Source organism: Drosophila obscura, unplaced genomic scaffold, assembly GCF_018151105.1.
Source record: "Drosophila obscura isolate BZ-5 IFL unplaced genomic scaffold, ASM1815110v1 contig_37, whole genome shotgun sequence".
NCBI classification, from domain to species: Eukaryota; Metazoa; Arthropoda; class Insecta; order Diptera; family Drosophilidae; genus Drosophila; species Drosophila obscura.
The window spans coordinates 698922-711936 of NW_024542825.1; the positions used below are offsets into that span (position 1 = coordinate 698922).

Consider the following 13015-nt stretch of genomic DNA (forward strand, 5'->3'; position numbering starts at 1 on the left):
CCGTCCCCCTTGAAGGTCATTAAGTCAAGCTGTGGACATAAATAAGCCGCAGGACATTGAAAAACTTTACTGTGTGCCATTTTGGCTGTTTGGCTGGTGTTCCTGCTGCTCCTTGAGGTGTTTAAGCCTGGCTTGAATTGCCAATTGGCATCTATTAAAGTGCTGCTGGGCAGCGGCAGGGGATTTGAATGAGTAATCAAAGCAAAAGGATTGCACGCTGATCAAATGCGGGTGGGGTTAAGGAGGGATCAAAGGGATTTAGAGGAGTTATGCACAAGAGCAGAGGGGGAGCAAAGGGAGCATGGAACAGAGAAAAGATAGCTGCAGGTTAAAGCTGCAGTTATATAGACATATGCAGCATGAGTTATGGCTAAATTAAATTAAATTAATTAAATTTAATGAATATTAATTAATGAATCAAATTAAATTTAATTTACATTAAATTATTGCTTAAGGAAAGAGAGAATAATTATTAATTGAATAACAAATAAGAGAGAATAATTATTAATTGAATAATTAATAATTAATAATTATTCTCTCTTTCCTTAAGCCGTAATTTAAATTCAATTTAGTTAAATTTAATTTAATTAATTAATTAATATCCGAAAATAATTTAAATTTTTGATGCCAAAAAGAAACTGCACTGCCTACGAGTGTATACAATGAAAATTAAATTTAAATTAAATTATGGCTAAAGGGAGCAGAGAATTTTATTTTCATTGTATACTTTCGTAGGCAGTTTCTTTTTGGCAGCAAATATTTATGTTTAATTGATTTTTTGATATGCAACGTGACTCGCGTCAGCACATTTTTGCCTACACCCCTACCCTTATTTTTTCACCAATATCTTCCAATAAGTTTTGAGAAAGCGCAAAAAACTCTCGATTCTCCCCAACTCCAAACGACGACTTGCAGTGACCATCTGACCTCAGCAATGCAAACTCGACTAAGCCAAAACACCCCCGACCCACTGATCCACTCATCCACTGATCCACTAATCAGATCGTTGGCTTAGCACAAATTTCGCGACCCACAAACCCCACACACACAAGTAATCCTAAGCTGGCAATTATCAAACATTTCCGGGTACGAAGAGACAGCAGGGGAATTGGCGGAGTCAGCTGTTACGCGGACAGCTGCGGGTTTAAGTAGCGGCCACTCCACGGATTAAAAGGGCAGTCCAGCAGCCAGACCAGACAACACTCAAGCAGAGCAGAGCAGTCGGTCTTCTGCTGCCAAGCTGACACCTCAAAAGAAAACAACAAAAAATAGCAAAATAGCAAAAAAATAAATAAATAAAAATAATAAAAAAAAAAATAATAATAAGAAAAATAAATAATAATAATAAAAAAATAAGTAATAAATAATAAATATTAACAAACAAAAAAATAATAATAATAAAAAATAACTAATAAATAATAAATAATAATAATAAAAAAAATAAATAAATGATAATAATAAAAAATAAATAAAAAAATAAACAATAAATAATATTAATAATAATAAAAAAATAAATAAAAATAGTAAATAATAATAGTAATAATAAAAAAATAAATAATAATAATATTAAAAATAAAAAAATATAAAATAATATCAAAATAAAAGTTTATAAAAATCCTTTTTGCCGCTCCGCAGGCTCCTACTGCTCCCTCTCCTCCCAGCGCTACAGTTCCCAGCGATCTGCAAATTTCTTGTAGCAGAATCCGGCACGGCCTGGAGCCTGCCTCAGCCTGAAATACGTACCCACAATATTTACAGATTTAGTTCTATTGAGGCACACTGAGTCGCCTCTGGGGGGGGGAACATTTGCCCCCTGAGCATTGAATGCCTGGAGATTTGTGTAAATAATTCAAACAACTCTCAAATCTACAAAGTAAATACGGCAAGCAAGCCGGCGAACATGAACGTGCGATACATCAAGAATCCCTATCCGGACTTTCCGACAGTTGGCGCCAACGGTGTGGCCTTCGCCCTGGATGAGGAGCGCATCAGGGACCTCATCTCCGCGTACGTGAAGAGCATCCTGGAGCAGTGCAAGCCCCGGACTGAGGAGCGCGGCGACTTGTATGTGGGCAATGCCGGCATTGCGTACATGTTCTGGAAGCTGCAGCGCAGCGAGCACACCCGCTCGCTGTGCCCCACCGCCTTGCAGCATGCGGCGCACTTCATCGCCAAGGCCAGGGGCAATGCCGAGCGCCTGGCCAGACGCACATCGCTGCAGAGCTACTCGTTTGTGTGCGGCACTGCCGGCATCCATGCCGTGTCCGCCGCCATCGCTGCGGCCAGCAACGAGCCCAAGCAGCTGGCCAAGGATTTGGCCAGCTTCAAGGCGGCTGCGACGGCGGCGGCGTCTCTGGCTGCGGGCAGCGGCTGCGACGAGTTGCTGGTGGGACGCGCCGGCTATCTGGCCGGCTGCTACTGGCTGAACGACATTCTGCCCGCGGACCAGAGGCCGATCCCCGACGAGGCGCTGATCGCCATTTGTCAGAGCATCTTGGCCAGCGGTCGCGCGTACAGCACGCAGAACCATTCCCCGATGCCGCTGATGTACCAGTACCATGGCACCGAGTATCTGGGCGCGGCCCATGGCCTGTGTGGCATACTGCAGATGCTGCTGGCGAGTCCCTGGTTTCGCAAGGACCAAGGCAAGGACGCCAAAGTCTCGCTGTTTGGCCTCGGCACGCCCGCGGATGTGCTGCACGATGTGAAGCGCACCGTTGACTGTTTTCTGACGCTGCAGGATGCCGAGGGCAACTTCCCCGTGGCGTTGGAGGATGGCGGCGAGCAGCGGCTGGTGCACTGGTGCCATGGTGCGCCCGGCATCGTCTATCTGCTGGCCAAGGCCTACCTGTTGTTCCAGGAGCCACGCTACCTGTTGGCCCTGCGCCGCTCCGCCGATTTTGTGTGGCGTCGCGGCGTCCTGCGCAAGGGCCCCGGCCTGTGTCACGGCGTCGCCGGCAATGGCTATGTGTTTCTGCTGCTCTTCCGTTTGACCCACGACATGATGTACCTGTACCGGGCCCACAAGTTCATGGAGCTGCTGGACAGCGACGAGTTCAGGCAGCAGGCACGCGTCCCGGACAGACCGCACAGCCTGTACGAGGGTGTGGCGGGCACGGTGTGCTTCCTGGCCGATCTACTCGAGCCGGAGCAGGCACATTTTCCCTTTATGGATGTGTTTTATTAGCAGGAAGAAGACCCCATCAACACTGCACATTATTCAGGCTTAAAGTTAGCTCTTCTACGCGCTCTTTCAGGCCTAAAGTTAGCTCTCCTACGCGCTCTTTCAGGCTCAAAGTTAGATCTCCTACGCGCCCTGCTTTATGCCTCAAAATTCCCTGAAATCTGCCACTTCAGGCAGCTCCAAAAAATACACAAAACACAGCATTAAAGGCAGTTCTGGCGGGGTGGTGGGGTGCCCATAAATTAATCAAAATTAAACAAATAAATTCGCACAATAACAAAACTTCCCCCTGATTATAATATGCCTGGAATTTTGCTTGGGAAAATTCCTGAAAATTTCTGTGGCTGCTGTCCTTGAAGCAAATTTTACTGTGAACATTGGACTCTTCACGCTGCTGTAGTTGCTTATCCCCCCATACCCACCACCCACCCCCGGAGAAACATTATTGCAAGGTAGAGCCGAGCCCTGCTGCTGCAAGTGTTAGGTGCTATGTGCGGCACAGAGTGCATTGTGTTGCCGCTTAGTGGTCGACTAATGCAGCAGCTTAGCAGCCACCCCCTACCCTACCCAGACCACTCTTAGCCAGGACTAAGGGCATGCTGAAACTCTCAAGCTGTAGCCAAAACCCTTTTTGCCTGGTGTTTCGTGTAATTAACAGGGCATTCAAAGCCGGCAACAAGCTTCCTAACACGTCTCGACTGTCTATGGCCATCTGCCTCTGCCTTTGCGTCTGCCAGTGCCACAGCCTTTGCCTCTGCCAGTGCCCCTGTCTCGCCCTTGTGGTTGCCAGGCAGAGATTTCCAATTGAAATTTGCCCAGGAAATGTTTAAATACATTTTCACTCATTTTCACATGAGGAGTCAACAAAACACCTTTACACTTTCGCCAGGGAGGGGCTACAGGAGATACACAAAGGGAGGGGCTACAGGAGACACACAAGGAGACGGGCAGAGAGACACAGAACAAGAGGGGCAGAGACACCTAAAGAGTAGAGGAGTAGAGACAGAGACACACAGCAAGCGGCAGAGGCAGAGGCACAGACAGACACAGTCTGTATCCCAGTCTGCGTTCAGTTGCAACATGCAACATGTCAATTAGTCAAAAGTTTTTTTTTTTTTTTTTTTTTTTTCTTTTTTTTTTTCCTTTTTTTTTGGTACAACGATAAAATGGCAGCAGCTGCCAAATTTAATTTTACCAATCCATGACACACCCCCACCCCCTACCCTCACCCCTGACACCCCCACCTCACCCCCTGTCTAAACCTTTTGCTTGTTGCATGAAGATTCAAAGCATTTTCATGTCACTGCAAATAGAAAAAAAAATAAATAAATATAGAAAAAGCCAAACGGAAAAACAGCAGTAAAAAAAAAAAGCCAAGTGAAAACTTTTCAACATGTGTGCTGGCGGGCAAGGCAAAAGGCAGGGGGGAAAATGTCGAAAGAAAACTCCTTAAAAGTTGTGTGCAGGCAGGCAGCAGAAGCAGCAGCAGGCAGGCAGGCAGCAGAAGCAGTGGAAAAAGGTGCCAAGTGGCATGTGGCAAGTGGCAGGTAATAATCTATGCATGTGTGTGGGTGGACAAGTAGAAGTTTGTGTGGGGTGTCTGTGTGTGTGTGTGTGGGGAAGGCTTTTGGACCCTCGGTCGACACTTGGCAGCACTTTACATTTATTGTGGCAGTGGCAAAAGGAGCGAAGTCAGAGCCAAGAAGAGGGGCAGTGGCAAAGGGAGCGAAGTCAGAGCCAAAGAGAGGAATGCATTTGAAAGTGCCCTGTCATGGAAAGCCAACACAGTTTTCCAGGGGCCTGTGGGTGGCTGTAAGCTGTCTTAGTTGCTTATTATGCAACCCTAACCCATGCCCCAGTCCCCACAACAGCTCAGCCCCCACAGCAGCCCCTTCAGCAGCAGCACAGAGTCATCGTCGCCTGAGCGTGCGGAAATGAGCAGCTGTCTTGGCCTGTCCCCACACACTCTCTCACTCTCTCCTTCTCTCTCACTCCATCTCTCTCTGCTCTGGGACTTTCTCTGCAAAAAAAAAATCAAGCCATGTTCAAGTTTAAGCCTGGCCAACAGCAGCTTCTGCGGGGCACTGAGAGACTTCGACTCACTTGCCGCTAAGTAGTCGCGCTGCAGCCGAGTCGAGTGCAATGAAATTTTAGCTGCAGCCTCCACAGCCTTTACAGCTACTAAGTCAAACCCATACACACACACACAATCACACACACACTGATGCATACAAGTGTCATAAGTGTGGAAAAGAGGAGCAGCTGCAGCAGCAATTTTTTATCATCATTTCCGGAACTCGTTGACAAACGGAAGCGACGAGCCGAAGTGCCAGAAGAGGGTAGACAGAGAGAGAGAGAGAGAGGAATGATGATTGTGGCAAGGGATGGGAGGGGCAGAGTGCACTGGCTGTTGCCAAGGGTGGTGGGGGGTGTGTGTCTGCTCTCCGCACTCTCGAAACGGATATGACCGAAATGGCATAGCCATTGCTTATAATTTTACATTTGAAAACTACACTTTGGAGCTACTTGTGCAGATGTAAGTATGTGCTTGCTTATACGACCATCGAACGATGCGATTATCCTCCAGACACTCTGCCACACAGCAGCACAGAAGGGGATACCCGATACGATGCGATACGATAAGCTACCCTTCGTGGCGCCCTTTTCAGCTGCATTTCAAATGTGTGACACAATTTGGAACTTTTTTGGGTGCTTCACAGGCGACGCAGACGGTTTGCAACTTAAAGTTGAAAGTTGCTGAAATTATAACCAAACATGATGGATTTTTTTTAAATAAAAAGATAACCCCTTTGAAGTCATGGCATGAATTTGAAACTAAGAAATTGAAAATATGACCATTGAAAATCAAGGAACAAAAACATTTTAATTTCATTCACCAAATATTTATTGTATAGAAAATCAAAAATCAGAAATCAAAAATCGAAATTATCAAAAGCATTATAGTAAATAGTAAAAATAGTAAAATAATAATAATAGTAAAAATAGTAAAAATAGTAATAATTAATTTTGTATCGCCTTGAGATCATTACCAAAAATATTTGTTGCGTGGGTAATATATAATTTGTTATTTACAGAAAAATCCTGCTTAAAATTGCAGCATAGAATTCATCGATTCTTTATCGATGACATGCATGAAATGAACATTTTTAAAGCAAATTCATGAGTGTTAGTAAATAATTGTATATTTCCTTCTAGAATACGTTTTTTTTTAATCTTTATGAATAATATGTGAACTATCTGTCAATTGATTAACTAATTTAATTATTTACATAGTTACTTAAATCTATATTATTTCTGTCAGCAAATTCCTAAAAAAAAATCCTCTCCATGTTTGTACTATAAAATATTATTATTAAATAATTAATAAAATTTAATAAATTAAATAATAATAAATATTAAATATTATTATGTATCGAAAACCTGTAAATAATAACAAATATTAAATATTATCAAGTATCGCAAAGCTGTAAGCTAAAATCTGTAGTTATTTACTTATATTATTGCTGCTAAGAAAATCTATTATCCCTGTCATTATTGGGCGACCACGTACCCCCCCAAACACATCGTTGGCGATGTGGCGAGTATTAATTTTTCATGCCCCACTGAAAGCGACTCGCAAACTAGCGATAAAAAGCAGTCATAAAACATCGATATCAATGAGCAGCACAAATACGCGAGTAGCAGCCAGCAGTAGCCAGCAGTAGCCAGCAGTAGCAGGCCAGTGGCAGGCCAGCTGTAACTCAAACCGAACCGAAAATCTCTGGCTAATTTCTGGGCAAGGCAGCGCATTCGCTTGGTCAACCATGGATGCTGTTAACACTTCTCCTTCTCCGCATCGCATTCCCCATGCCACGTTACCCTGCCCGGCCCCCGCCTCGCCCTGCCCTTAGTTCCATTTCCTTTGGCCACTTTCGGCAGTAACTGGCATTTACTGGCATATCAGCAAATCCCATACTCTACGGCCTCCAGCCTGAGACCGAGACCGGGACTGAGACCCCGCCCTGCTTGTTGGGCACGATGCGCCGTTCGACAGGATTCACTCTCTATCTGTGTGAGACGTGTGTATGTGTATGAGTATGTGTGTCTGTGAGTGTGTTTGTGTGTGTGTGTTTTTTTTTTCGCATTGACAGCAAATTCGAAATATATTTGCCCAGCATTTTGGCCGAGTGCTGTGGGCCTGGGGCCTGGCCTGGCCCACGTTTTACACCACATTTTCGAGAGCTTTCAACGCGGGGCCACGTTACCTCTTTCTCTCACACTCTTGGGCACACTCTTAGGCGCTCTCTTGCTCTTGCTCCTGTTCTGCTTCTCTCTCTCTCTCTTTCTCACATGTTTGGTTGAAGCTTGGGCGATGTTTTTACTGCTGAATGGGTAATTTAGTATTTGGCAATTAGCTTTTGCTTTCGGCTCTCACTCTCTACCTCTCCCTCTCTGCCTCTACCTCTCCCTCTCTACCTCTCCCTCTCTACCTCTCTCTTGGCATGGCTTGGCTTTCGTTTTGGTAGGTTTTTTCTTTGCCAGCTTATTTTTTGGCTCTCTTTCCACAGCCTCTCTGTCTGTGTGTCTGTGTGTCTGTCTGTCTGTCTCTTTCTTGCTGCCCGTGCACTACTCGTAGTTTTTCCATTCATTGGCACTTGCATTCTGCCGAGTCGTCGCCTGTTCCGTTGCCTTCGTTGCTTGCTTCATTTGTTTGTTTATCTGTTAAATTATGCAGTCGTCTATTAAGTGGCCGAGATTTATGTGACCAAAGCGACAGCCACACCAGCCCACCACGGGCAACCAGCAGAAAGAGGAGCAGCAAAAAGGAGCAGAAAAAAGGAGAAGCAAAGAGGAGCAGCAAAAAGGAGCAGAAAAAAGGAGCAGCACCCCTAGCAATCAGCGACTGAGAAGCCATTTTTACTCCTTTAATTTGTTCTGCCCCTTCAATAGGGTATACAAAAAAAGAGTATCTAAAAGTGTATGCCAAGCCCGTGTGCTGCGTTTTTTTTTTTTTGGTTTTCATTTTCCTTCTCTTAGTTATTCATTTGGCTTATTCATAATTATTGTAATAAAACACACATAAATTGTGTGGCCCATTTAAATGACTCTACATATTGTTCTGCCATAAGTATTCACAACTATATGTTCGTTTATGCTTGGGTTATGCTCCTCTATATATGGGGGACAATATATAAAATTTGTTTTCCACTTTTTTTTGTTTTTGTTGTCATTTGCAATTATTTTGCCATGTTGGCCAACGGCTTTGTTGCCGCTGTCATTTCATTTTGTTTACGCTTCATTAAATATTATTGAAATGCTGCAATTAATTGCGTAATTGTTATTTTATGTCACAGCATTGGTGCAGAGAAGCAGAAGAGGAGGAAAGAGGAGCAGAAGAAGGAGCAGAAGAGGAGCAGCAGCAGCCGCTGGAGGAGCGGCTGTTCGAGGCACTTTAAGCACTTGACACAACAGCCAGTGGCCCAGAAACAGTTTGCCCTTTGGCCGAGAATACTCCACTCAGTCATATCTCTCGCTCTCTCTCTCTCTCTCACTCTCTGTGTGTGTGTGTGTGTGTGTTCTGGCCAACACATTAACATGGCAAGGGGGGGCCATGGGGGCCACATGAGTGCCATTTTGCTGGCCAACAAATTGCACATTAAATGAAACACAAATAACTCGTAAAATTATAAAATTGTTGAATTGAATGTATGTATGTACATATGTATAAAACGCACACGTAAAGTGCAACAACTATGTAATTAGCTGCCAAATCAACAAGCGCGCAAATTATCAGTTAAAATAGTCGTATAAAAATATACAAAAAAAAATATATATATACATAACAAAAATGGCAACAAAAAACACGCAAAAACGAAACAACAACAAAAAGTATTAACAAAGCTTGAACACGCAATGCGGGGAGGGATTGGATTGAGTTCATAGGATGAATGTTGAAACAAAAAAAATACCCTAAGGGGGGAGTAACTAAAAGCTTGGGCACACAAAGGCAACAAATGGAGAAAATATCTGATCTGCCAGAGAGCAACATATCTGCCTAAGTTCATATTAATCTTTAAATAATAGACATACTCATACTCACTGTGGGATCACCACGAGAGTCACAAAATAACTAGGAAAAATTTCAGCAAAATTTCAGCAAATTTCCATTAATTAAAATTCCATTTAATTCAATTAATTCCAGTTCCATTAATTTCCAATTAATTCTCTAAACGAATTACAAAACTTGTACTACATTTCCTAGTGGGATCCTCAGCAAATGCCTCCTTACCCTACGCCTTGCCCTACCCTGCTCAAAGGCAAAGCAACGACAAATGCAAAATTGTTTTTGTAATTTGCATTTAGCTTCTGGTTTCTGCTGTCAGCGATGATCTGCGACGAGCAGGTAGAAGCCAGCAAGAGCGCCCCTTTTATCTGCTCGCTCGTTCTCACTACAGCGCTGCTCGAGCTCTGCTGCGTGGGTGTGTAACGAAGGAATGAACAAAAAGCTGAGACGCGTTGCCTAGCTGATCGCAGCTAGTGATTACCGAGCGAGCAATCACTGGAGTATATTCGACTGTGTATTTATGCAGCCAGCAACCTAATCCAAGCCTAATCTGTACTCACTATTTATCTATTATTCTGTTAATCCCAAAGCCAACATATAATACGCATTTATAGTTGGAGCAAATCATTAAAAATAAATGAGACAATTAACACAAAACAACACACGCACACACATTAAGCAAACGTAACAAAAGCAAAGCCCAGCACAGCCCCCTGCCAGGAACCACCACTAAAGGGTATCAAACCGCACTCAGTCGCACACAAAACCCAAAGAGAGATTAAAAAATAAAAGCAAGCGGCAGTAATAACACACATACATACTCGTACCTTCCATCCTCGTGTCCGTGTATCCTTTGCATGCAATTTGGCCCAGTTTGAGGTTACATTTCGGACGTTGAACAATTGCCTGACATTTCACTTAGCTCGAGAGCCGAGCCTCAACACATTTCACTTTTTTTTTGTTACACTCATTTCAATGGGAATTAGTCTTAGTTCTGCCAACACAATAAGTACTGCTACTAAGGGGCAAAAAAAAAATATATGTATGTACAAAATGTGGCAGTAAATCAAAGGAAGAATGGTCAGGGGAGGGAGGAAAGGGCAGCTCTACTGCCACCCCAAAAACCATTTGTCAAGCGTCAACAAGAGCGCTGACAAGTGAGAAGCGGATGGGGCCAACGTCAGCAGCTCTCCCCCCCCCCTATAAAGGGTCAACCCTCCGCTACACTCGCCATTTCAGTCCATTCTTTATTTCTGGTAGAGTTTGTCGGGTAAAACGATTTAATTTCATTATTAAACAATGGGCGACAAAGTGGCAGCAGATTTCATTTATGGCCCCGCCCGTTTGCCACACGCGATGTGTGCAGCACGCCCCGCCCGGCGAACCTCAACCTTAATCTTACATGTGAAAAGACTGACCCAGACCAGTCCAGACCAGACCAAAACCATGCCCTGCCTCAACTAATTTCACATTGAAGCTCGACAAGAGCACGCAAGCGCCACCCCCCCTGCCACCAGTGGGATGGCCTGGAAGGAGGCGTGTCAGTCAGTGGTCAGGTCAACGTTGACGCATTGCCCAGGAACCAGATAATTAAGCATAATGACAGAAATATTATATAGCACTTGCAGCACTTGCTTGATAGATGGCCCTGGGCCGCCGCCAAGCGGAGGCCAGCGGAGTGACGTAAACTGAGCGCAGAGGGCGGCACCATGATATATGGCCACAGATGACACAGGAACAACCAATTTGTGTAGGCCACACGTTGGGTAATCTAATCGGTGCTACCAAGACGTAGAGTAGGTTGCAAGTGATGGCATAAGCTGTGATTGAAGGCAGTATGGGGTAGAGCAGATCGCAATCGGGAGCAGTTTTCAAATTAATTTGCTGAGAAAAAAAGGAAGTAAGGTCTGCAAATATATTCTCATCGCATGCAGTGCTCCAAGAAAATTAAAGCAACATTATATTTATTTTTATTTATTTTTATTTATTTTTATTTATATGTATTATATATTTTTCAGTTGCCTGGCAAAATAAAACTCGTTTTAGTCGAAAGACATGCATTTTTCGTACGAAATCTGCAGTCCAAAAAAATTCTATCATATTCTGCACATTTATTTATGCTGCGGCTACACCTTGAATGTGCATAAATTCTAGGCTTATTGCAGAATAGCAAACACTTAAATAAAAAAATAATAAATAAACAAATAATAAGTTAAAAAAAATTTGAGATTTTCTCTGGCTTTTTCTCTAGCTTTTCCCTCTTAAAGAAAAAACATTATAATAATTGCTTTGCAAGAGAATCTATCTATCTGTTACTTTCTTTGCCACTTAAGCACTGCAATCATCGCTAGACACTCGTTTTCCATAAATAAATATTTAAATTTGAATCCTAAGAAATGCCTAAAAAGTGTTATTAAAAATCACCTAAAATTATGATTTATTTCCTGGGTTGTTAATACCCTCCTTTACCTTACCAAAATGCTTGGAAATTTTCCCCCCATCATAGCGCCAGAATTATCATTTTTCCAGCAAACCAAAAAGGTGTTCAATCTAATTTCGTTAAAATACATAATTTTTAATGCTGTGAAGTCCCGACCGACTTCTAATTTATGCACAGGCTTTGCTCGAAATACAGCAACAGCAACAACAACCAAATAAAAAAGCCCAGAAGCTTAAGCCGTTTACATAATTTATTGACCGTGTTGCACGGCAGAGGAGAGACAGAGAGAGAGAGAGAGACAAGACCCGCTCTCTACCATTCGAAAAGGGAAGCTCGACCTATAGCCTAAATTTGAAGCCCTCAAAGTAAATAATAAGCCAAATGGATGTGGCACGTGCACTGGCAGCCAGCTACAGCTACAGCTTCAGCGTTCCTGGCCGTAGCCTAGAGGCAGGTTCAAAGGTGACAGAGAGAGCGGGAGAGAGAGTGAGAGAGATACTGGAGGGTATGATGTAGGTGTGCGCGATCCCAGGCGTTAATTGACAGTAATTTTATTAGGTAAATGAGCATTAGATGCCGTGTAGCTGCCATGGAGCTTCCATGGAGCTGCTCCTGCGGTGCCACGGGAAACGCGCGCTCAACAAACTCGTAAATATTTAACAAATTATGCGATTTTAATGAGCTGGAAAAGTGCAAATCACTGGCGGCTTGCTGGTTGTTGGCCATTTTCATTTGGTTTTTTGTTTTTTTTTTTATTGGGGGGGGTTGGACCATGAATGGAAATTAATATGGTGAAAATATATATAAATATATGTATGTATGTATTTATATATTATTTGAAATGCGGTTCCTGGGAATTGGTTCGTTTTGAATGTGAATGGATGGCCACAATCAGAGCAGGACTTCACTCTCTGTCGCTCTCTCTCTCTCTCTGTCTCTGTCTCTCATCCAATTAAGATTCCAGAGGCTGTGGCGCACAAATTGGGACAACAATCCCACGCACACACACACACACACACACACACACACGCGCACAAAACAAAGCAATGACAGCCGCTGCTCTTCAACCAAAAATACCTCAACGAATGTCAATTTGTGACTCACTTGCCATTCGTAAAGTTCGCAATATTTGCCCCAAAAAAAACCCCTGAAACTACTACTACAACTCCCCCTCCCCCAGCAGTTGGAAATGTTTGGCAACAACTTTGGGGACATTGGGGAAGGACAGGAGCGTAGCGTAGACCAGCCGACAGTCACAATTGTTGTCAGACATTTTCATGCGAGAGCTCATAACATTTTATGCACAAAATAAATTTGCATGTTGCAC

The 13015-nt window shown here is 43.5% G+C and overlaps 1 protein-coding gene across 1 annotated transcript; it reads left to right on the plus strand.

The window, feature by feature from the left end:
• Positions 1–1808: 1808 nt before the first annotated feature.
• On the plus strand, positions 1809–3400 carry LOC111080604 (lanC-like protein 3 homolog). The gene has a single exon (XM_022376317.2). It carries the CDS (start codon positions 1901–1903, stop codon positions 3185–3187), a length of 1287 nt encoding a protein of 428 aa, XP_022232009.2. The 5' UTR covers positions 1809–1900; the 3' UTR covers positions 3188–3400.
• Positions 3401–13015: the final 9615 nt, after the last annotated feature.

Bases quoted from the DNA above. Each gene is read 5' to 3' on its own strand.
- LOC111080604 (XM_022376317.2), top strand. From the start codon at position 1,901: ATGAACGTGCGATACATCAAGAATCCCTATCCGGACTTTCCGACAGTT.